Source organism: Halichoerus grypus, chromosome 1, assembly GCF_964656455.1.
Source record: "Halichoerus grypus chromosome 1, mHalGry1.hap1.1, whole genome shotgun sequence".
Lineage (NCBI taxonomy): Eukaryota > Metazoa > Chordata > Mammalia > Carnivora > Phocidae > Halichoerus > Halichoerus grypus.
In genome coordinates this window covers 192,145,220-192,170,613 of record NC_135712.1, presented here as the reverse complement: position 1 = coordinate 192,170,613, position 25,394 = coordinate 192,145,220, and the positions used below count along the sequence as shown (strand labels likewise).

General features: G+C 43.2%; 1 protein-coding gene across 1 annotated transcript in view; it reads right to left on the bottom strand.

Moving 5' to 3' along the window:
• ARHGEF3 (Rho guanine nucleotide exchange factor 3) overlaps positions 1-25,394 on the bottom strand; it is a 293,957-nt gene that overhangs the window by 183,780 nt on the left and 84,783 nt on the right. The window contains exon 3 of the mRNA XM_078076864.1: positions 17,371-17,437. Within this exon, the coding sequence (XP_077932990.1) occupies positions 17,371-17,437 (67 nt within the window). The remainder of the gene's footprint in view (positions 1-17,370; positions 17,438-25,394) is intronic.

The window sequence follows — 25,394 nt, the reverse complement described above, 5'->3', positions numbered from 1 at the left end:
TCTATAGTCACGGTGCCGAGCTCTTTCATCCTAAGAGCGAAGAAGTAAATTCAAATGCTAGATATCTTTAAAGTTCTTGTTTCTTTTTTTTTTTTTAAAGATTTTATTTATTTATTTGAGAGAGAGAGAATGAGAGACAGAGAGCATGAGAGGGGGGAGGGTCAGAGGGAGAAGCAGACTCCCTGCTGAGCAGGGAGCCCGATGCGGGACTCGATCCCGGGACTCCAGGATCATGACTGAGCTGAAGGCAGTCGCTTAACCAACTGAGCCACCCAGGCGCCCTAAAGTTCTTGTTTCTAAGTTATCTCATTGGTGGTTTCTGGAAAAGCCCTGGACCCTCTTAGGGTCAAAGGACCTGAGGCATCAAAGGACAACATAGCTGAGCATCTTGCCTTCGCCAGTGTTCTCATTCACTGATGCCTGTCTCCCATTCCGCAGTGTGGCCAACCCACTGCAGGTGCAGTCATGTTCTAGAAACTGAGTAACCTACTAACCCAGCCTATCAGTTGTGGCTGGAGCCCCTCAGGTACTTGAGTGCGGCGTCAACAGTCACAGACTGCATCTTCCCAACCAGACAGGCACCTTAATAAAATCATTCAACTAATCCGATGCATTTTTTAAAAACCGGCTGGAGCTGGCTACCCTATCCCGTTATGCAAACGGTACACAATGAATTGCTGATAGCATCTTTTCACCGTTGCCAACATAAACCCTGCCAGGCCAGCAGAAATAAGCCCAGTGACTGTAAGCAACAATAGTTGCATAAGTTTGTTTAAATAAACACAACTAACAACAGGTAAAAATGTTTTTATCTCCTTCTATTGCCAAGCCAGGGACTTTTGCGATTGAATTCTTGTAGAAATAAAACCAGTATCAAGGGTAAGAAACAGAAGGCAGTTGAGGGGAGAATGCCAACTTCCTACTTCTTGAAGAAACACACATGGAGATATCAGTTTTTAGAATAAGTAACTAGAACTCATAAAACCAAATTAATTGACTTACATTGTTTGTTTACTGCCTCACAGTAGGGATTTTCTTTCCTGTTCTTGTCTATTTGTCCACTTTTATGCACTTTTTGACATTTGCCTGTTGAGTTGGGTAGCAGAAATATTTCTTAATATATTAAAGAAGTTTGATACCACCAAATAACGTAAAATTACACATCAGAGATATAATAGGCAATATTAGCCTTTAAACCAAAACCCTAGAATAGCAGAATAAAACGCAAGTGGACAAGGAAGGGAAATGAGCATTTATTAAAGTAGAGGGATGATGTCCAAGTAGGAGGCATGGTCAGTGGAGGGGATTTGGTGAACCACGTCAGAATGACTCATGAAACAAGATGGAGAAGTCACTTCCTGAGCAAAGGGTATCAGGACAAAAGGAAGAGCGAACTGAGGACAAGTATTTTAGTGGCACATATGCAGGGCCTCTTAGTCACTCTGGGTAATGAGATGAGCACATTTTTAAAAGAAGGAAAAAAGACATGACATCAAGACTGTAAGAATAAGCAGCAGGTTTTATGTTTCAAGAACAGCAAATCTTGGCCATTCGTATCAATAATGCAGACTTGAAAGGACTATTCCAGTCTAACACTCAAGCTTTTCCCTTCCCTGAGACGTTTTAGAATTTGGTGATAAATGTATTAATGCCTGGCAAAGGTTTGGCCCAAGAAAAACACATTTGATTTTAATTACACAAGTTGTAAGATAGGAAACATACTTGGGGTAAAGGGTATTTTTAAAAAGCCAGTACCTTTTTGACCCCAAAATTACTAAGCCAACTTTGCAATCTGTAGCCCTCTGAGTTTCAATAATAAACGAAACCAAAGAGAAAGAATACACAGGCTGCCATATTAAGCATTTTTCTGTAATTTTCCAAAAGTGGCATTCTAAAGTATTCTCCCAAGCTATCATTCAGAACCCATCAAAATAATGTACCCCAACTTAGTAAGATGCAATTGAGTTACCTATTAATTCTTTGGAATATTAACTCTTTGGGGGATGATTTCTTTCTTGGTTGAGTACAGAGTGTTCATCCTTATTAAGGGGCTTTCCTCCCCTCTCAAATATCCAAGTAAGATTTATGGATTTGTTGTTGACATTAGAAAAGGAAGACAAAATTCCTCCAAGTTCACCTTCGTCCAGTTCTCACATTTGAAACTCCTCCATAAACAGATGCCTTATTTTAAAATTCCATCTTAAGTAACCACGGGACTTAGGCCAAATCATCGAATTTCTGACTTAGATTTATTCCTCTTGCCTGTCGGGATGATTTTTATCCTTAAACCTAAAAACCTAAAACTCCACTTCAAAATTACAGTTCAAATATCTGTCTTCTCACCTCAGTTTCTCTTCTCGATTATGAAAATTACATACACACACACCCTGTAGAAACTTGGAAAAGCCGAAACAAAACAAAGAAAAAATGTCACTTCAAACTCACTTACTAGGAGGAAATCATTATTAATATTTTGGCATGTTTAATTTTTTTTAAAGCAGGATCATTACCGTATATACAATTTTATTTCCTGCTTTTAAAAACATAATGAACATTTTCACTGACTAACACTCTTCCACAACATCCCCTTATGGCTGCATAATACATGCTCATGTGGATAAAACACAATTCACACCAACTGTCCCACATTACTGGACATTTAGACTTTTTCTACTTTTTCCTATCATTATAATGATCGCTGCACTAAACACTTTTGTGCATAAATCTTAATCCACATGTCCATATAGGATAGAAGTGGAATTATTGGGCCAATGGCCATAAATATGTTTATGGTTCTTGACACAAACAGCTTTCCAGAATGATGATCAAGTAACAATGCCGCTGAACACCATCCTACCGCACCCTCACTAGCATCCCAAATGACCAGTTTTAAAAAGGCTGATTAAATCTGTAGGTGAAAAACAACACTTTGAAAAATTTCCAATCCTTAGACTGACCTGCTGAGGTCAATGATTTCAAATGTTCTCTCAATATCAAAATAATCTTCTTTTATCCTTCAAAACAAGATGCTAATTTTTCCCACATATAAAAATGCAATTAAAACCACAAACATGAGAAGAATGTCGACATTTGTTGGATATTTTCATTGGGCAACTAAGGTACCGTGGTTAAGAAGCCAAGAACAGCCAGTTCGATGTACCAGTCTGTGACAGGACAGAGAGACAGCCCGTGTAGAGAGATGCTAGCAAAATAAATTCAGAACTAAATCCACTGCCAAACTTCACAAGATACATAAGATTTGAATTACTGTAAGCCAATACCTATCAGAACAAATACAGTAGAATGTTCAAGAATATATGCAGACTACATTTGAAATTCGTTCAATAGCTTTTTATGTAAGAAATTTTCTTTCCTCCCTCTAAATCAGTTCATATTCCCATGTCCATCAAGTATGTCTTTGTTTGTTTAATGGCACAACACATGCAAAGAAGAAATGGTCCAGACTCAGTCTCCCACAACCCAGGGCCTGAGATGATCACTCTATAACATGGAAAAATAGTAGATAAATGGAAAGTTTTTCTACTATCCTAGAAATGTTTTGGGGTATTTTTCCCACATTTTCTTTCCAGGGAATTGGCCCCACTTTCCCCACAGCTCCCCCCTGAGTGAATATAAGATAAAAGCTGTGGTAGCCGAGGGGGGGATAGTATTTATTGAGCACTTACTATGTCATACACCCAGTGCATACTTGATATGCATTATTTCATTTACTGCTTATCAGAACCCTATGAGCTAGATACATTTTCAGGTGAGGACTCCGAGTCTCAGTGAAGTTCGTCCCTTGCCCAAACTGGTGAACAGCAGATCCATTTGACCCTGACTTTCTAGCCACACATGACTGGACCAAGGAAGAAGGAAGCCCTTCTAAGAACTATCCAGCAGCCTGCCCACCACTTGTGAGGCCCAGCCCAAGAACGATGAGCTGATGTGATCAGAGTTTTCTTAGGGAGTTGGGGATGGGGCACCTGAGACTACCCAGTGGGCTGTAGGAGAGCAAGCTGCTGAAATATCCCAGCAGGTTGGGTCAGACCAGCCCAAAGTGCCACATGCATGGAGAAGACATTGGGAGCAAGACCTACGCATCAGAAGGGGAAGGTAGAGAAAGGAAGAATGAAACCGACCAGAGAGAGAAATCCTGGGTTCCTGCAATTGTGTTTTCTCTCATTAATTAGCCCTTTTCTTGAGGTAGTAGAACAAGTGCCTGTGGTTTTGTTTGTTTTTTTTGTTTTGTTTTGTTTTTTTGCCAAGAGCTCTAAAATATCCACCAAGGACAAACTAACAGTTACCAAAGGGGAGGTGGAAGGGGAGATGGGGGGATGAAATGGGTGAAGGAGATTAAGAGTACACTTATCATGATGAATGGAAGTGCTGAATCACTAGACTGTATGCCTGAAGCCAATAAAACACTGTATGCTAGCTACACTGAAATTAAAATTTTTAAAAAATTAAGGAAGGGTGATTGACAATAATTAATTAATTAATTAAAACGATCTATCAAGGACTCCACAGTGGAGTTGCTCCTCACTCAGAGACTGGGCTCCCATCAACATCTAACCTGTCTAGCAAGTCAGCATAACAAACAACCTACTGCTTTGTGCCTCTTCACGTGCCCCCAAATGCCAAGTAGCTGGCATCCCTTAGGATGTTTTCCTGCCCAAAAGTGTATAACCTCAAACAAACCAAACCTTTAGACTTATCAATTTATAAATATAAAGGACAGAGGAATAAGTTAAATGACATCATATGGAAGCAATCAGATAAATTTAAATGTGAGATATATTCCATAAGCAACTGGGCTGGTCTTTTCAAAAAGTCAATGTCATTTTAAACAGACGGGATCGTGATGAGAGAAGTATTTGAGAATAAAAAAAGACTAAAAAACGTAGTAACAAAATAAAATCATAAAATCCTCAATTACATTAAAAAAAAATCCAAACATATGCGATGCATAGCTTTTGAATAATTTTGGGGGGAAACCAACTACAAAAGACAATTGCAGAAATATGAATATGGAATGAGTCTTAGGAAATGTTGGGGAATTATTAGTAACTTTCTTAGGTTTGGTAATGATGTTACAGTAATGCAGGAAAACCTTATTCTTAGGACACATATACTGAAGTATTTAGAAGTGAAGGGTAATGGTATCTGCAATTGAAATGGCTTAGTAAATAAATCCAAACTGCATAAACAGCTATAGATAGATACATACATAGATGCATAGAGCAAAATGTTAGTGATTGTTGATTCCAGCCAGCGGGTGTTCATTGCTATCATATTTCAACTTTCCATATGTTTGACATTTTTCATAATAAAAAGTTGAAAAAATAACACAGAGAATAAAAATAATAATCAAGGAAACTCCTTAGGAAGGCACCAGGTAAAGTCTGACAACCGTTCTCTCCAAAAACCATACTTACCAGTTCCTACTCCACTGCTAGAACAAATATTGTACATACATCTTCAGTTTCACCCCTGATAACCGTCGCTTGATTTTAGGAAGCATGCTACACAGAAAGCCCACATCAAGACTTAGAATTACCATCTCCACATTGGGATTGACAAACAGCCCTGCAAGTTCACCATCCCATCTAATGCTGAGTTAAAAGTTCTCTCCCTACCCCCCTTTTCAATGAACAGGTTTAGCTGAAGCTGTGTTAATTAAATGCATTTACCTGATACCACTCCGTTGCACCTTCTACAAATCAGAGCTATGATTTTAAACAAATCCTCTTCTGTCCCTAAAAAAGTAATCAGCCTCATTCCTCCTTTTTTTCTAAATGGGATGTTAGGTCAAATCAGCCCTGAGGATACAAAAACACATTGTGTATTAGCAGCATTCTGCACAGAACATTTCCTCCTCCCTGAATGTGCATTAACCAGGTCAGGGCACTGGTGGTCCATGTTGCTGCTGCAGCATCTAATCCAGCTGGTTTTATTACCAGCACCTTGTGGAAGTCAGCAGTAATAATCATGCACAAAAAGGCTGATCCAGGAGTTGTATTCATTGAGATTTCCAGAGTTGAATGGCAGAAGGAGAGAACCAGGGTAGAGGAAGAAAAATGTCAGGTGCCCAAAAACCAAGTGAGAGAAGAATTTTCAACATCAGGCTTATATAGGGCAGCACACCTAAAAATAGGCCTTATGTAATCAAGACGGAATAAGCAACACTTTTAGAAAATATTTATTTCAATTACTGAAGATGAGCAGGTTTGTAAGACTTATTCATCTTCAAAAACAGATATATTTTAAGGTTAAGTATAAATAAGTGGTTACTGAGTAGAACATGCATATGGTCAACATAGATAGGAAAGAGTGCAGGGAACAAAAGAACTTAATATTCCTAAAGCAGCTGGTTACTAAGTGCTTGTGATCCATGGTGAGGAGGTGAGGTGAGACTGGCGAGGTAGCAAATATACAGAGGCGCTAAACACATCTGAGCACTTAACATACACGAGACCTTGATTTGGCTACCGCATCAGAGATACCCATTCTGGCTCCATGTGTTCTCTGCCCCCGAAGCACAAATAAAATAGAAATTAGCCAGCTGTTCATCTGGCTAATTGGCAAACTGCAGCTGCTGAGTCTTGTGATAAAGAAGTCTGCCTCATTGGCCCAGGGCACCTTCAGTCTGTGGGCCTCTTGTTTGAACTTCAACTCTGCATCATCATCATCAACTACATCATCCATGGGGAAGGCCAAGGCAGTACAGAGAGAGAAAGGACATATTGGCATTGTGGACCCCACGATTCAGGGGGGACCATTCCATCCCACCTGCATCTTCTCTGCATTGTGTTAGCTTTTACCCCTTGCTTTTCATTGTGTTTGGTTTAATGGACAGTGTGGTCTGAGCACTTGAAAAGGGTGGGGTTGGGCGCCTGGGTGGCTCAGTTGGTTAAGCGACTGCCTTCGGCTCAGGTCATGATCCTGGAGTCCCTGGATCGAGTCCCGCATCGGGCTCCCTGCTCGGCAGGGAGCCTGCTTCTCCCTCTGACCCTCCCCCATCTCATGTGCTCTCTCTCTCTCTCTCTCTCTCATTCTCTCTGTCTCAAATAAATAAATAAAATCTTTAAAAAAAAAAAAAAGAAAAGGGTGGGGTATATAGAGTCACAACGAGCTAAACCAAGTTCAATCCATTAAATAGACTATTGACTGTGAAGAGGAAGAAGTTGATAGGAGAGAAGAAAAGTCAGTGACAAAACCTTTACCAACCGCCCATGCAAAAGGCTTTAATTCCTATCCCCAGTTTCTCACATGGGCAGGAAATAGAAAATAAAATCTAACAGGGAGGGGAAAAGGAAAACTGAGGGGGAAGGTTCAGCTTCAGAAAAGGGATTTTCCAAATAGGTGTAACCCCTTGGTTCTCAATATTACCATCTCCTCCCACATCTGCAAATAGCATCAGGGCCTTTTGAAGGTGACAAGATCATTGCCCTGTTACTGTTTGTGTAATAAAAGCTAAATTTGATTAAAATGAAAAATGAAAAAATAAAAATAAATAAAACGAAAAATAAAAAGCTCCATGAAAAGTCATAAATTTGGCAAACTACAAAGCAACACGGGACTGATATTTGGGTTGATATATAGACTGATATCTATTTAAAACCCAAGACTAAGCTCTAATAGTTTCCAATATTATAGAAACAGCCTTGAGCCATTTCAGAATGCAATTTTCCAGGATCTGCTATTATTTCAATTAATCCAGAAGACAATTATGTTTTATGTCTTATGGGCAGTCTATTCTTGCTCCCAGGTTAGACTGTCATGGTTGAAACAAAACAAAACAACACAACTAATGACTGCTTCTAACCAAACACGAAAGAAGAGGAGTTAGTTTTGTCCACCTGAGAGCCAGACCCTGGGAATCAGGATGAGTATCCTTTACTAGGGGAGGAGAAGACTTTTACAGACAAGAATTGTTAGTATCTGCCTAGTGCCTCTCCCCTTCTTCTGGAAACTGCCTCCTTCTTCCCCATATCCCTATAGTTAACATAGGAGTCAACATAGTGGTACAGCAGAACCCCACTCCGTGCCACTGCTGATGGGTCCAGGAGTACCCACCTGACCTAAGATGGACCAATCAAAACCCCTCCCTAGTAATTTTGGTTCGGAGAGAGAAGGGGCTGCTGTCTGCATATGGTTGCATTTCCACAGCACAGAGAAACGGAAGTCAGTCTACAGAGAAGTCAGCCTACAGAGAAAATGCAGCAAATAACAGAGAGGAATCCAAAACCCTCCCAGGCGGCCAGTTCCAGTGGCTTCTAAGGCCCCACTTCATTCCACAAGATACTCCTCCAGACCTCTGTAATTTTTTTTAAAGATTTTATTTATTTGTTTGTCAGGAGAGTACACAAGCAGGGGGAGTGGCAGACAGAGGGAGAAGCAGGCTCCCCGCTGAGCAAGGAGCCGAATACAGGGCTCGATCCCAGGACCCTGGGATCATGACCTGAGCCGAAGGCAGACGCTTAACCCACTGAGGCACCCAGACGTCCCTAGACCTCTGTAATTTTTAAAAATCTCCTTAAGCCAATTTGAATTGTTTCTGTCACCTGCAACTAAGATTTCTTAACCCAGAAAATTAAGTCAAAATTATCTTTTACCCTGAATAATTCTGGAAGAACACAAAAGGGAATATTTGAATAGCTACATAAAATAAAGGCATCTATAAATTCTGCCTCCAAAGTTCAGAATTTGTGCTACTGTCATTAAAGGCCCTAGGTCCCCACAGACCTCACATGTGACCAAAAAAAAAAACTGCTTTTGAATCTAAAACTGAGCTTCAGGGGCGCCTGGGTGGCTCAGTCGTTGAGCGTCTGCCTTCGGCTCAGGTCATGATCCCAGGGTCCTGGGATGAGTCCCACATCGGGCTCCCTGCTCGGCGGGAAGCCTGCTTCTCCCTCTCCCACTCCCCTTGCTTGGGTTCCCTCTCTCTCTGTGTCAAATAAATAAATAAAATCTTTTAAAAAAATAAATAAATAGGGGTGCCTGGGTGGCTCAGTCGTTAAGCGTCTGCCTTCAGCTCAGGTCAGGATCCCAGGGTCCTGGGATCGAGCCCCGCATCGGGCTCCCCGCTTGGCGGGAAGCCTGCTTCTCCCTCTCCCACTCCCCCTGCTTGTGTTCCCTCTCTCGATGTGTCTCTGTCAAGTAAATAAATAAAATCTTTAAAATAAATAAATAAATAAATAAATAAATAAATAAATAAAACTGAGCTTCCGTGTGCCTGACGTATTGTTGGTGTCCGCAGACTGAAGATGACAGGGGCTTATCCTCACAGGTGTCAGCAGCTGTTCGAGGGCTAGCTTCTCTACTGCCTGGAGGGAAATGAGGCAAGAGGGCCAGGCGGAAACCAGAGACAGTCAGTTTTTCCTTTTGAGGGGGCACCTCACACTGAAAAGGCATCTCTTAAACACACATATTTAGGAAACAGTCACTTCAGGTGTAAGAGAACTCTAGTTACAAGGAGCTAGTATTTTCTGCACACTTAACCACATGGAGGCATTATTCAGATCCCTTTACACCCATTACAACTAAGTCTCAAGTTTTGAGAAATGGCATTACTGTCCCCATTCTGCCGATAAGGACCTGACGCTCTGAAGTGTGTCTTGTCTGAAGTTTCCAGTTGGCGTTGCGCCATCAGAGCAGGTGCCTTTTCACCATATATGCTTTTGTTACAACTGCCAAGGACTGTCCACCAAACTCAGAGTTTGGGCTGTCCAGAGGACAGTGAAACTCCCCACCCCGTGAGTGCATCGACGCAGCCTCCAGCCTGACTCTCAGGCGTGAGGGGTGGGGGGGGTGAGGTGGACGGTGAGACAGGATGGGGGCAAATGTCTTGCAGCCCGGCTCGGTAGGTACCTGCCTCTTCCATGCACCCAGATTCGATCAGCCCCCAGACGTTTTGCCAGAACACATGTTAGGGATGAGCCCTGATGTTCTCTAAGCCCCCAAGAAGCTTTTAAAATAAGTTTCCTCTTGTTTGTGGAAGATTTTGCTTGTGGAAGGAGTTTGTGTTTATGTATTACAAGTTTTGAGGGTTTTGCTCATTATAAAAGCAATATATGCCCACCCTCAAAAATTCAGACATTGCCAAAAACATAACTACCATAGCAATGGTTCCCTGGTGCCACCCCCAGGTTGTCAGTCAACAGGGATATCCCTTCAGACTTTTTTCTGTGTATATAATAGTATGTTCTCTTCTTATAAGGGGGAATTTCATTTTTGTTAGTTTTGTTTGCTTTTCCTTACTTACTGGTTTAATCCTAAACATAGAGTTTTACATGATATGCTTCTGCATCATGTGCACTTTCAACAATCACACTGTGCTGAGAGCACAGGCTACCTGGGTTCAAAAGCTGGGCCCAACACTTCACTGCGGTGCGACCTTGGAGATGGGTAATTAAAATTCTGGGCCTCAGTTTGCCCATCCAGAAACTGGGTATAATAATAGTATGTATCTAATAGGGCTTTTGAAGGTGTGATGACATGCAAAGCACTAAGAATAGTAGCTAACATATTACAAGAGCTAAATAAATGAAATACATTATTATAGTATTGTTTTTATTTATTTTGTCATTTAAAAATAGTTTTATTTTAGGGCACCTGGGTGGCTCAGTCGCTTAAGCGTCTGCCTTTGGCTCAGGTTGTGATCCCAGGGTCCTGGGATCAAGCCCCGCATCGGGCTCCCTGCTCCACGGGAAGCCTGCTTCTCCCTCTCCCACTCCCTCTGCTTGTATGCCCTCTCTCGCCGTCTCTCTGTCAAATAAATAAATAAAAAGAATTAAAAAAAAAATAAAAATAGTTTTATTATTTTTTTTTAAAGATTTATATTTATTTGAGAGAGAGAGAGAATGAGAGAGTGGGGGGCGGGGGAGGGGGAGCAGAGGGAGAGAGAATCCCAAGCAGACTTCACACTGAGTGCAGAGCCCGACATGGGGCTTGATCTCACGACCCTGAGATCACGACATGAGCTGAAACCAAGAGTCGGATGCTTAACCAACTGTGCCACCCAGGCGCCCCTAAAATTATTTTTAAAGTATGAGTTAGAATGAATAACTTGACTTTGTTTACTGGTCATATGTATTTTCTCTTCTGTGCTGTTTATTCTATCCTTCAACTATCTTCCTATTGGGTTTTCAAATTTGTGTTACCGCTTTGCAAGGGTCCTTTGTATATCAGGGAGGTTAGTAATTTCATGCTAAAGAAAATTTCCCAAAAGGTGCTGGCAAGGAACACGGGCTTTGGAATGAGGTGAGCTCAGGTTAGAAGCCCAGCTCCACTACTTACCTGTCATGTGACCCTGAACAAGCTGCTCCACTTTTAAACCTCTGTTCAGTGGGCAGAATCCTAGCATGGCCCCCAAAACCCCCAGTCCCTAATGTACACACGTTGTATAATCCCCTCCTCTGAGTGCCAGCAGAATCTGAGAATGTGATGAAGTATCACCCCCGTGACCAGATTACTAATTATTGGCTTTTAGATCATCAAAAGGAAGATGATCTGGGTGGTGATCTAATCTGGTGAGCCCTTAAAAGGAACTGGGCTCTTCCTCAAGTCAGAGAGATATGAAGCATAAGCGATAATTTGATGTGAGACAGATTCTCTATTGCTGGCTTTAAAGATGGGGATGTCACAGGGCAAGAACCTGAGAGAAGCCTCTAGGAGTTAAGAGCCACCCCCAGCCAACAATCTCCAAAGAAATGGGGACTTCAGTCCTAAAGCCACAAGAAACTGAATTCCCCCCAATAACCTAAATAAGCTTGGAAGAGGCCTCTGTGCCTCAGAGGAGACTCCACTCTGGCTGACACCTTGATTCCTGTCTTGTGAGACCCTGAGCAGAGAACCCAGCACACCCTGCCCAGACTTCTGACCTACAGAACTGTGACCTAATGAGTGGCTGGTGTTCCAAGCTGCTAAATTTGTGGTAATTTGCTATGCGGTGATCGAAAACTAACATACTCTACTTCCTCATCTATGAAATGAGGATGAGGCTCAAACAACATCAATCTCTTGGGATTGTTCTGGGAAGTAACGTATGCATAAAGCACTCAACACAGCGCCTGGTATAACCTAAGTGAATGCTAGCGGCTAGTTACCTGGGATTAATGGAGCTGTTATAACTGTATCCATCACTACAAATACAAAACAGGGTAACAAATTATTTTTTTTCATAAATAAAGTAGGGAAGATCAAACTTTAAAAAAAAAAAAATGAAGTCCAAAGGAGTAGAAGGGAACTAAAAGGGATCCTGGGTGATGAAGTTTACCATAGCATACTCACTTGTTCCTAGCATTTTAAAAAAGATCTTCATGTCTAACTTCCTTTGAAGAAAAGTATGTGTCATCAGTCTTGTTTTAAAGAGGCAATATGTGGGGCACCTGGGTGGCTCAGTCGGTTAAGCGTCTGCCTTCGGCTCAGGTCATGATCTCCGGGTCCTGGGATCAAGCCCTGCGTGGGTTCCCTGCTCAGCGGGGAGTCTGCTTCTCCCTCTCCCTCTGCCCCTCCCCCCTGCTTGTGCTCACTCTTTCTCTCTCTCTCTCAAATAAATAAATAAATAAAATATTTTTAAAAATAAATAAAGAGGCAATAGCCCTAATGGCCTAGGGACTGACAGTCCCGCATTCAAATGCTGGCTCTGTCACTTACTACAGCTGTGATTTTAGGCAAGCTAGCACATGTGGGGCTCTGTTTCCTCATCCTTGACATGGGAATAAATATATCTACCATGCAGGACTGTCATGGCCTTGCCCGGAGCTGATGCGCTGTAAGTGGAGGTAAATGTACCAAGTGAGGCTGCAAGAGAGAGAGTGTTGTGCCCCCTTTGTTGCAGGGTGGACACAGTGAGGTCACAATAAACACTGGCCTGGCCGTATGTACTGAGTCTTAGAGACCGTCACTCCACTGAGTTGTGAATTTTAGAACATTCCAGTCTGACCTTCAAGAAACATTCAGTGACCCTGAGGTGTGTGTACTTCCTTCCAAACACAGGACTTAGGATGTGTCAAGGCAGCATGCAGCAAGCACAGGACTCACTGTCTGAAAACCGGGTTCTAGGTCTGATCTCTTGGGAGAGACCTGGGAGAGATTTGGTAACAGTACCAAACTCTTCCTTGGAGGAAATGACCCTTCCCTACCTCAAGTAGCTCTCATGGAGCTGCCCTGATAAAACCGCGTCCACCTAGCTCCCTCAGAGGGAACATGTGACCAAGGCTTGTCCATCTTCTTGACGACAGTAATTGGCCAAGGCGTAGCTATGTGACCCAAGCCAGGGCAAATGGAGTCCTTCACTGGGATTTCATATGTGGACTGGGAAATCAAACGCTTCTCTCTTTCCTCTGGAAACGAGCGGCTGTTTGTGGTCATCCTCTCCCTCCAAAACAGTCCACATGTAGTATGCAGGATAAGACCAATACCCCAAGAGTAACAAAGCTGAGAGGCAGTATCCCTGGATACTGTTGTATCTGAAGCCTACCCACCTCAGTGTCTCTCAGTCAAATGAGCCAATCAATCTCCCTTTCCACTCAAGCTAGTTTTAATTGAGTTTCTATTACTTGCAATCAAGAGTCCTGACTAATACATTAGGCCTTGTTTTCCACATCTGAAAATTAACAGGTTGGGGCTACAATGTCCAAAGTTTCTTCCAAAGCCTCAGAGTCTAGAAATTTCTTCCCAAATGGCCTAGGCAAGAGTAAAGAGCAGGTACTGGAGAAAGAGACAAGACAAGCACAGCCATGAAATCTGGTTGGTATTTAATGGAAACATCAGTTCTAACATCTTAATGATGCTTTGTATGGAGCAGTAGGTCTTGCTAAGTATTTCCCAGTTAGCTAATAGGCAATGGTAGGAGTTGTGCTCCTGAGATTTCCACACTTCTAGAATGAGTTTCCTCCCTGAGTGTCTTTCTCTCTCTCTCTCTCTCTCTCTCTCAGCTAACCGGAGGAGCTGTAGCAAATATTTGCACAAGGAAGAGTGGAAATTCTGAGCTCAGCACTGCCCCAACCAGATGGGGACCAGATGTGTAATGAGCACCTGACAGAAGCACTTAGTAACAGTACTGCAGGGTCCCACCTTCTTATTCCTGTCATTCTCTTCTGGTTTTACTCATGATGTTCCCACCATAACTGCTCCAACCAAAACCTCCTCTTGGCTTCTTTCCACGAGCATATGTGCAGCACCTATGGGTCTGGTGAGAGACAGGCATGACCCCACCTCTTGTTCAGGAAGGTGGGGGAGTCAGGAGAGTTGGTAACACCAAGGGCCCCTGTCTGCTTAGATAAGAGTGGGAATCAAGAGACCCAACCTGCACTTAATAACTCCTATAAAGGGCTAAATCACTTGGTAGGTAGAAAGAGTGTCATCCAAGGGTCACCAGCTCTTCCTGAACCTCTCTACAGCCAAAAACTGTAGCCCCCCCAAAAAGGAAAACCACAAAGCCTACTCCTAATGCCTTGAGGAGTAATGCAGATCTTCAGTGAATGTTTCCAGGGAAGACAAGGAGGGGTTTACAATACAACTCACTCAGAAAGACTTTCCTTAAAATTATTTTGAAACATCGCTCTCTTTTTCCAGACTCCTTATTAAGATGCCAACCACTCCCTCTCCTCCCTTTGTGCCCCAACTCCCTCCTGAGCCCTCACGTGTGTCCCTCTTGGCTTCTCATCTAGAGTGATGTGGTTCCTTGTCCTCTCGCCTTTTACCATCCATCTTCCCCCACCACTTCTCTCCATCCCCCCCCCAAAATCCACCAATGCCCAGAATATAAGTAAACTAACACAGGATCTTTATTCTTTACAAGCCAAAGAAGAATGGAATTATGAATGCTTTTAATGGTTTCCTCTGCCACATATATAAATATGGGAAATTTACTAGCACACAGATTCTAAAACCTTCCTTTCTTAATAAAGAAGAAAATAAAGCATTCACAAAAAGCATGCCCTGCCCTAGGACAGCATGCACAGCTCAGTCTAACAGGCCTGGGAGTCACATTTCATTACAGAAAATATATTAGTTAGATAATGCCTCAAATGTCTTCATCCTGGCATTCTGGGCCTTCTTGTTCTTCAGTTCCAATTACCATAGTGATGGTTACAAAGCATGGCCTGGCTGGGAGTAAGGGTGTTCCCACTTGGTAGGGTTCCCTCCTACTCCCTCTATGTCAGGGAGGATTATGCTCCAACAGGGAGAGAGATCAATTTGGCCAATCTGGCAATTGATCAAGCCTCAGACCATCTCCCTCTGGCATATCTTAATGTCAGTTTGTCTAACTTTACCAATAAGCCCAAGAGGCCAGAAGAAATCAAAGCAAGGACAAGGGACCAAAATAAACACCACATCTGACCTAACCACCTAACAGACTCTACTCACTCCAACAATTTTAACTATTCCCTAATATCAAATGTTACCATGCACGGATGAAGCTATCAAAGGGTCACTTAAACCAAGTGTATATCGAACAGGTTCCTTTGAGCAGCAATTTCTATAAAACAGAGTTGTGCTCAAAAATTCACAAAACATTTTTCAAGGGAAAACAGTTGGAGAGGTCTTATGACCATAGGTATGGTAATCAATTGTCCCAGTTTGCCTGGGACTTCCAGTGCTAAAACCAGGACAATTGCTGGCAAACTTGGGTGGTTGGTCACCCTAGATGTACCACTAGAGTTGGCCAGTGACCACTGCTGAAGCAGAAGGAAGGGTAGGGTATCCTGAGGGGAGGCCAGAGACGGAGAGAAAATAAATGTCTTCCCAAAAAGGCCCACTTGCTCACAGAAGGTCTAGTTTCTCTACAGTTCAAAATCGACAATAAATGCCAACTCTTCCAAAGTATGTACAAACTATCTTGTCAATAAGGATTAATGAGCAATGACTTTGGGAAATGTCACCAACATCAACTCAAATGTAGTCTCTAAGCACAGCAACACATCAAAGGCTCTGAGAAGTCTCGAAGCAGTAAACATATTTAATTAGGTGCTCTCAGTGTGCCCCAAGTTTATTTGACCACACAAGGTTTTTTCCACATAATGGTTATGATCATCCAACTGAACACACTTGGAGGAATGGGGATATTATCCATAAACCATAAACAGCTTAGGAGACACATGACTTACATTCAGTAAGACATGCACGTCTATTTAAGAGGTCAACACACTTTTCTTTGCACTCAGTGAAAAGCATATCGTAAACTTAGTGAAAATAGAGCCATGATCTATATTTATTTTTAATAACACCCTTGGAGAAAATGACTAAGATCTATGTAAGAGACTAAAGGGGAACTCAACTAGAAAAAACAGTGCTGTAAAGACCAAAGACGTGAGCTTGAAACACAGTCTGAAGTGGACTTTGTGTCTGATGGATGTGAAAGGTTTGTTTATTCATTCAACAAATTAATTAAGTATGTAGGTGCTAGGCGCAGGGATCCACAGTGAACAAGAGAATGACAAGGTCTCTACACACCTGATGCTTGGAGCTTCTAATCTTACATTTCTGTAGGCACTAACTATCTTATCCCAACCATGAGAAGGAAGTGCAGGGGTCCATAGGAGGTGCCTGAGCTCAGAAGGCTTTCCCATGGGAGGTGATGTCAAGGCTTAGACGCAAGGGATGAAGTGGGTGGGCCAGTTGCTGCGTGTGTAGGAGCACAGTGCTGGACAGACGGGGCTGTGTTCTAGGCAGAAGGAACAACTCAGCAAAGGCCGGGTGGTGAAACAGAGCTCTGAGCATTCTTTACGCACGCAACCGTGTTTTTCCTAAGGTCAGAGCTAGAATTCATTTTAGCACATGGCAGGGCTTCCATATACTTTATTATTATTATTATTACTATTAACATTATTATGTTAAGGAAGAGAACTTTGCATCAAGAGATTAGATCTGACTATACAATTCTAAGGGTCAACGGCTTTATGATTGGGAGATTTTTATGATTCCCCTTAAAGATCTGTTTAGAGCTTACAGACTTCTCCTTCTGGAAAACAAGGCTCCCCATGAAGTCGTAAATCTATGTATCAACAGACGGTACATTTCTGATTTCTTTTTTCTTCATTGTGCACTGGGTCCCTCCAGGTTCCCAAGAAAACAGGCACAATGCCTCCCCCTCCTCAACCCTGACTTGGCTTCTTCACCAGATGCTTCCAGGAGCCCAAGACCTACAGGGCAAATGAACATCAGTGGGCGCTTATAATTGAGCCACTTAACGTTTTTTAATTAAGCCACAAGTGCTGATACAAACATGATTTTTCCAAGAGCTAAAACCCAGCTTCTTTGGCAAAGACCAATTAGTAGAGCCAACCCCAAGAGCACCGTCTCTGGGGCAGCCAGAATAGGGTGTAGAACACTGGGCACCATGCCCGGGAAAACACTTACCCCTCTGAAATTCCAGGCTTTAGGAGAGGAGAACATGGGGAAGTTGTTTTGCCGCTGCCTCCTGGGCCTAGAAGAGGAGAAAAGACAAGACAATGTGTCACTCATGGGCTCGATACTCAGAGGAAATCACCGACTTCTGATGTAGCTTTATCAGAAAGAGAGATGGCTGGAGAAATGGCCCAGGCCGATGAGGCAGCTGGCCTTTTCTACAGCCCCAAAATCCTTCGCAGCCAAAGGCACTCCGAACTCCTTCCCAGTCCCCCAGGACAAGAGCTCCAGAGCCCCTTAGAAACCGTCAAGCTCCCACCCTTAAAAAATAAAATCGAACCTAAAATTCAACCTGGTTGCAATCAAAGAGCCAGACCGAGCTCCCAATCTTGATCTTTATTTCTCACACACAAGCAATTCCCAAACGGACATCATCAGCTGGTGTTTACAGCTTCAGCAGAGCCTGGAACTCTCCCTGGAGCAAGCTGCACCTGAGCTCCAGACTTTTAGAGGGACGGTCCACAGGACATGTAGCTGCTGCCTCGCCAGCCGGAACCGGTTTCCTCACCGATTAACATCTCCCTGTGAATCAGCATCCTTACACGTGACAGAGGCAGGTTCTGGTGGGGTCAGCACCAGACGTGGGTAAACAGTACAGGGAAGGAAAGCAGGAGCAGTCTGGCTGGGCAACTCCAGACAGCTGCCAACAGACCACCAGGGACACCGTCTACGATGTTTCTACGGAGTAATAAATTACTCCTCCCAAAAATGTTGTGTCTGTCAATATGGCAATTCAAATCTCATGTTTGCTTAAAATACCACCTCACTGAAAAGCATCCCTGAGAAAGGTTCATCTTGGACTTTCCCTGAGGTTTTAGTCACTGACGTGCAAAAAGGTACAGGATGTACCTTGGGTTCACTGATGTACCAAAAAGGTCCTAAGTTGTCAGTTTTTCATGTGATAGCCACAACTTTACTTCAACTTCCCTGCCATAATCAGCAGCAATGCGGGCAGAAGTGACCACTGCACAGGCTTGAGTCAGGCTCGAGCAAAAATCTTAATCAGCTCTCCCATATGAAAGAGATGTAAACGAACCGCAAGGTGATTATCCTAACAGCAACAGCTAACAGGTATTGAGTCCTTAAAACAGCACACGCTAAGACTTCATAGAGTTAATCATTGACTCCCACACTGCGAGCTAGAGTTCGTCATTGTACCCATTTAAGAGATAAGAAAACAGAGACCTAAGGATATTAAGTGCCAGCTATCAGCACACAGGTGAAATCAGGATTCTGATCCCAGTTGTCTGATCTCAGATCCCACGGTGTTTTACTAGCTGTGCAACCCTGACCATGAGGCTTCATCTCTTGGGCTTTCATTCTGCCTCTGTGCAAAACAGGAGAAACGATACCCGGTACACAGAGTCAAGAAGGGATGACGGTTCTAGATCCAGTTCTATCACTGCTAAGTTCTCAAAGATGCCAGCGCAGAGCCCCTTCCCCTCCTCCCAATTTCTGGCTCCAAGAACAGCCTTCGAGCAGGGGCACAGGACTGACACAGAAAAGCTGGGACAACTCACCAAAAGCTGTGTCTTTATATCCAGCCCCACTTCTGCCTCACCCTCCTCCTCACCCACACAGACAACAATAAAAACCCAGGCTAATAACATCTCAAGACACACAGAACACGTGGGTGGTTATTTAGATTTAATACACTTCTCTATTAAGTAACATGTTGGTCTAAGTTCTTCTAAAAAAGCATATCCCCCTTGAGAGAAAATAAAAACTTAGAATTTAACAAAACATCTCCCTGGATACTGTTCCCTGCTCTCCCAGGTTAGAATTGGGCTTTGCTTTCCTAATTATTTGATGAGCTTCACTGCTTCCAAAGCAACAACATATAGCAAGCAGAACATTGTGAGTAAATGGGCCCCTGTTTTATATGTTGGGTCCACAGAAAATTATGATCACAATAATTAATAGCAATTAAGTTACATGATGTGCCAGGGACTATGCTAAACACTTTGCCTACATAATCTAAGTCTCACAATAAGGTAGGTTATCATGTTACGGTATATTGTTAGTACATGATACACAGGTAGTGTTATAATGGTGCTATATAATATTTTATATATATAAAAATACATATGTACAAATTTATAATACATAATACATTATAATGGCAATATATATTTTTAAAGATACTTTTATTTATTTAAGCTCTACACCCAATGTGGGGCTTGACCTCAAAATCAACAGTCATATGCTCTACCAGGCGCCCCAGCATTATACACTTTTAAGTAAATAACTTTGTATCATATTTTCATATAATATTATGGTATAATGGGGGATATTACCATTACCCCATCCTACAGATGAGATAAACTAGGACTCGGAGAGGTTAAGCCACATGCCAAAAGTCACATAGCTGGTAGGTGGCCAAGTTGGGATTCATAACCAGATGTGTCTTCCTCCAGATTCAGAGGATGTAGCCCCTCTCATACAGAGAGAAGCCCCACCAAACAGGGCACGGCATGCTTTTAGAAGAATATGGCCTGGGGGTTCCTTGTGGGAGGGCACCAGCTCAGTAGGGCCTCACACTAAGAAGCCTCAGAGGTAAAGAAAAAGGATCAGAGCAAATCTGTCAATCCAGGGCACTCTCATGGCAATTTGGACACACCCCTCTTGGCTGGGGAAACTGCCAGGAAACCTACCAAGAGAAGGACTGTCCCTAACTGTAGGCTCCCCACAACCCTTGTATTCCATCACCAGCCAGGCTTCCAGATCATTCACATTAGCTGGAACCCCTTTAATAGTCTAATCTGGCATCATAAGAGTCTCCTACTAGTATCCTCCTCCTCCCCAGCCAAACATTAGCACCCAGGTGGCTTCAAAAGACGGCTTCAGGAGGGGCACCTGGGTGGCTCAGTCAGTTAAGTGTCTGACTCTTGATTTCGGCTCCCAGGTCCTGATCCCAGGGTCCTGGGATCTGGGCCTGTGTTGGGCCCCCTGCTCAGGGGGCAGTCTGCTTGTCTCCCTCTCCCTCTGCCCCTCCCCCCACTGCTTGAGTCCACGCCCCATGCACGCATGCGTGGTTAAGAAGCACAGACTGTCCTGCAGATGTCAGGAGAACAGTGCTGACCAGTACCCATCCACCTCCGTGGAGGAACCCATGGGAAGCCAGGGGTGGGCATGCAGCAGGAGAGAAGCCACTGAGACAGGAGGGAGAGCTTCTCGACTAGAAGGAGATGATAATTTAGGAAAGGCTAGGAAGAAAAGTTATAAACATTCCCTCCTCCAGAGAGCTTATGGTAGACATGGAGAAATGCCCACGGGAGGAGCAAAAAGTCAGGATTCAAGATGCATTTAGGGAATGATCTCAGATTCAGGTGTGTGTGTGGTTAGACTCAAACAGAATAAGCTCAGTAGCAATAGGCCTCAGGGTTAGCAACAGAATGTATTTCCCGCCACAGGAAAACAAATACAACTTTTTCCCACCACCTTGGGAGGTGACCATTTCCAGAACAGCTCCTAAGAGTATGGGTTTCAGAAGCTTCTGCTGCCCATGCACTATGTGGGGCTAAGAGCCTAGTGTCTGGGGTAGGACCAACTTGAGGCTCCAAGAGTGGCTCCCTCCCTTTCTTGTTGGGGGACTTCAACCAGGCTACCTACTCTCTACTCCCTCTGAACCTCCATTTTCTCATCTGTAAAATGGGGATAATAATCTCTCTTCACAAAATTGAAGCATTAATGTACTATATAAAATGGCAGGGAATCTGGCACATGCTAGATGCTCAAATTAGCTATTACAGTAGTCCCCCCGTCTGCATGAAGGGTATGTTTCAGGGGCACCTGGCTGGCTCAGTAGGTGGAGCATGTGACTCTTGATCTTTGGGTTGTGAGCTCCAGCCCCACACTGGATGCAGAGCTTACTTTAAAAAAAGGGTACGTTTGAAGACTCCCAGTGGATGCCTGAACCAACAGATATGACTGAACCCCATACATGCTATGTTTTCTCCCATACATATGTACCTATTATGAATGAGGCATAGAAGGGGATGACAACAATAACTCCTAATAAGATAGAATTATAACAGGAGCACCTGGGTGGCTCAGTCGGTTGAGTGAATGACTTTTGATCTCGGTTCAGGTCATGATCTCAAGGTCATGCGATTGAGCCGCACGGCAGCCACACCCAGCATGGAGCCTGCTTAAGATTCTCTCTCTCCCTCTCCCCCCCACCCCACTCTCTCCAAAAAAAAAGAAAAAGAAGAATTATAACACCAAATGTAGTAATAAAAGTTATGTGCATGTGGCCTCTCTCAAGTATCTTATTGTACTGTATCGCCCTTCTTATGATGATGTGAGCTGATAAAATGCCTATGTGATCAGATGCAGTAGGTGAATGACACGGGCATTGTATGTAGCGTTAGGTTACTACTGACCTTCTGACAATTCATCATAAGGAGGAGCATCTTGAAGACTCCTTCTTTAACCCAAAAAGAAGGAATGTTACTTATCATCATCATTGCTATGGCTCATGTTGGACAGCCAGTGAAATTCACACTAATTCTTATACATTGGATAAAATAGAAATAAAACGAAGGCTTCAACCTGCCATATTTGTGTTAGACAACAACATGACCACAAATATGAACACAATGTAACCGTGAAAAGTGATCCCCTCCATTCCCTGTCTAATTTCCTGCCCCCCACCCCACTTCCCTTCCAAAGAGTACCATCTTTGCCAGCATTTTGTATTTGTTTTAAATATTTTAACGTCTTAATTCTCAGCTCAAGGCATCTTGCTCATAAAACTTTCCTTCTATTTCTTTTGTTTTACTTCTCTCTATCCATAAAGACAATTGTAGCACTACTAAGAAAGCCAAAAAGCTACATTTTATAAGGAAAATTAATGCAGAATATGGTACCACCTGTGCCAGGTTATATTTTTAAAGATTTATTCATTCATTTTTAGAGAGAGAGAGAGAAAGAGAGTGTGTGGGCAGAAGGAGGGCCAGAGGGAGAGGGGAGGCAGACTTTCCTCTGAGCACAGAACCCGACACGGGCCCGATGCCATGACCCTGAGACCACAACGTGAGCCGAAATCACGAGGGGGACGCTCAGCTGACTGAGCCACCCAGGCGCCCCCGTGCCAGGTATTTTTATTCTGTTTGGATCACTTAAGACAGTGACAGTCTCTTTCAGGTAAATGTCTTCTTAGTTCTGTTTGTGGTACATAATTGAGGATGGACTGGCAGGTGTTTAGCCCGGTGAAGACAGAATTCTTTGTGGAGAAGCTCACGGTGAAGAGGTAGTTTGCCAAATAGAAAGCTCCTCACTCTGGCTCATCTCTTACAAAAAAGCACCAAGGCACCACCCGGTAACACGTTTCCATAGTTCAGAGGGCCACACTCAGCTTCATTCACTCCTGCCATGGCTGCCGCCCCAACTCTTTATGTCCTGATACGTTGTGGGGAAAAAGGATCACAGAACCTCAGAAATAGCCAATTGGTACAAGCACTCAACACTAGTTGGATCCTCAGCAACAGTCCTGTTGAGAAGGCACCCTGAAAGAGAGCCTGCACCCTTTGGAAAGGGGGGCTGTACCCCATCATAGGGCTCACACATTAATTTGTCTCCAATATTATAGAACACCTTCTATAGGGCAGACACAGTACCAGACATTAGAGATACAGTTACATTACATTAATGAACAACACAGATCCAGTGTCTGCTTTCATGAAACTTACAAAAAGACAATGAGAGAGAGAGAGAACATAGTAAGTCTTTTTAAAAAAAAAAAAAAAAGAGTGGTATAGGGAGTGCCAAAGGGGCTCAATCATCTGAGGAGCCAGAAGGACCTCCCAGAGGAAATGAGGCCTCCCTGTGACCTGACAGAGATGAGGGACTCAAGCAGGTGATAAGACGGAGCAACAGGCCAGGCCACAGGAAAAGCAAGCTAAAAATGCAGGAGGTAAAAAGCTGATCTTTGCAAAGATTACCAAAATAGACAAAACTGCCCAAACTGATTGCTAAAGTTAAAAGAGTCAAGAGTTAAGATGCAAAAGAGAGATGGCACATTGGAAAAACTGGAAGCTAAATTTAACATCTTACACATCTGTCAATAGAGGACAGCTTAAATGAAGCTATATTCGTTCTTTGCAGTGGAAGACCACGTAGGACCATATGGTAACGAAAAATCTAAAAAAAAAAAAGAGGAGAGAGAGGGGTGCCTGGGTGGCTCAGTCGGTTAAGCGTCTGCCTTTGGCTCAGGTTATGATCCTGGGGTCCTGGGATCGAGCCCCACGTCGGGCTCCCTGCTCAGCGGGGAGTCTGCTTTTCCCTCTGCCTGCTGCTCCCCCTGCTTGTGCTCTCTCTCTCTCTGTCAAATAAATAAATAAAATCTTTAAAAAAAGAGAGAGAGAAAGGAAATCCAAGTTGCAGGAGATATGCATGATACATGATATAATACTATTTAGAATCTCACAAAATAACACTCTATTGTTGATAGCCACACATATACGTAGTAAGACTACAGATGAAAAGGCTTTATCAACTGCAGCGGAGTGGTTCCCTCTGGGGACCGAGAGGGAAAAGGGACTGGAGTGTGTGAGGCTTCATCTCTACCTGTAATGTTCCATTTATTCACATAAAAATTCTGAAGCCAACAGGACAAAATGATGTTTATTAAATCTAGAAGTATCATATGATCTCACTGATATGAGGAATTCTTAATCTCAGGAAACAAAATGAGGGTTGCTGGAGTGGTGGGGGGTGGGAGGGATGGGGGGGCTGGGTGATGGACATTGGGGAGGGTATGTGCTATGGTGAGCGCTGTGAATTGTGTAAGACTGATGAATCACAGACCTGTACCTCTGAAACAAATAATACATTATATGTTAAAAAAAAAAAAAAAAAGAAATAGTAGGAAGGGAAAAATGAAGGGGGGGAAATTGGAGGGGGAGACAAACCATGCGAGACTATGGACTCTGAGAAACAAACTGAGGGTTTTAGAGGGGAGGGGGTGGGGGGATGGGTTAGCCCGGTGATGGGTATTAAGGAGGGCACGTATTGCATGGAGCACTGGGTGTTATACGCAAACAACGAATCATGGAACGCTACATCAAAAACTAATGATGTAATGTACGGTGACTAACATAACATAATTAAATTAAAAAATAAATGAATGGTAGGTACAGAGATGAATGTTATAATAGCCTATATTTTGCTATATGGGTGAAATAGTTTATAATTAATAACAATAAACAAATGAATAAATTATGGCACAGCCATATAATAAAATACTAAGGCATCCATTAAAGATAACGCCCTTACCAGCAAGGACCATAAAATACAGTGTGTACAAAAAGCAGGACAACACATAAACCCATTTATGTTTACACACACACACACTCACGCACGTACAGAATCAGCTGTGTACGCCAAGTGAGGGCCCTGGAAGGGCACGTGCCCAACTGTTGGCAGTGATTGATTATGTGTGTAGCCACGGTGGGGGGTGGGAAGCATAGATGTGGACATCATCTTTTACATTATGTATTTTTAAATCTTTACTATGGAAATGTATTGTGCAATGAAAATCATGATAATGTTTACTGAAAGGCCTTGGCAGATGGGGAAGGAGGCAGAGAGGCATGAGATGAGGCTGAAGAGGCGGCCAGAGCTGGACAGTGCAGAACCTTAAATGCTCGGGTTGGGGGGTTGGCCATGGGCTGAGGGGGCTCCAGTGAAGCTACAGAGTGGGGCATGACATGAGGTCTGTCTTTGGAAAGATCCCTCTGACTAGAGGGAAGAGAAGACAGCCTAAGGGTCCAGAATGAAGGCAGAAACCAGCAGGGAGGCATCCAGATCCAAGGCAGCCTCTCTCATGGGGCACTTTCTGAAGGCAAAGAAGTCGGAAGTGTCCGTTCAGACTTCTTTTCCCCATTTTCTATCCCTCCGCCAGTTGTTTTCTAGAACAGCACTGTCCAATGGAAATATCATGTGAATGGCATATGTAATTTTAAAATTTCAGT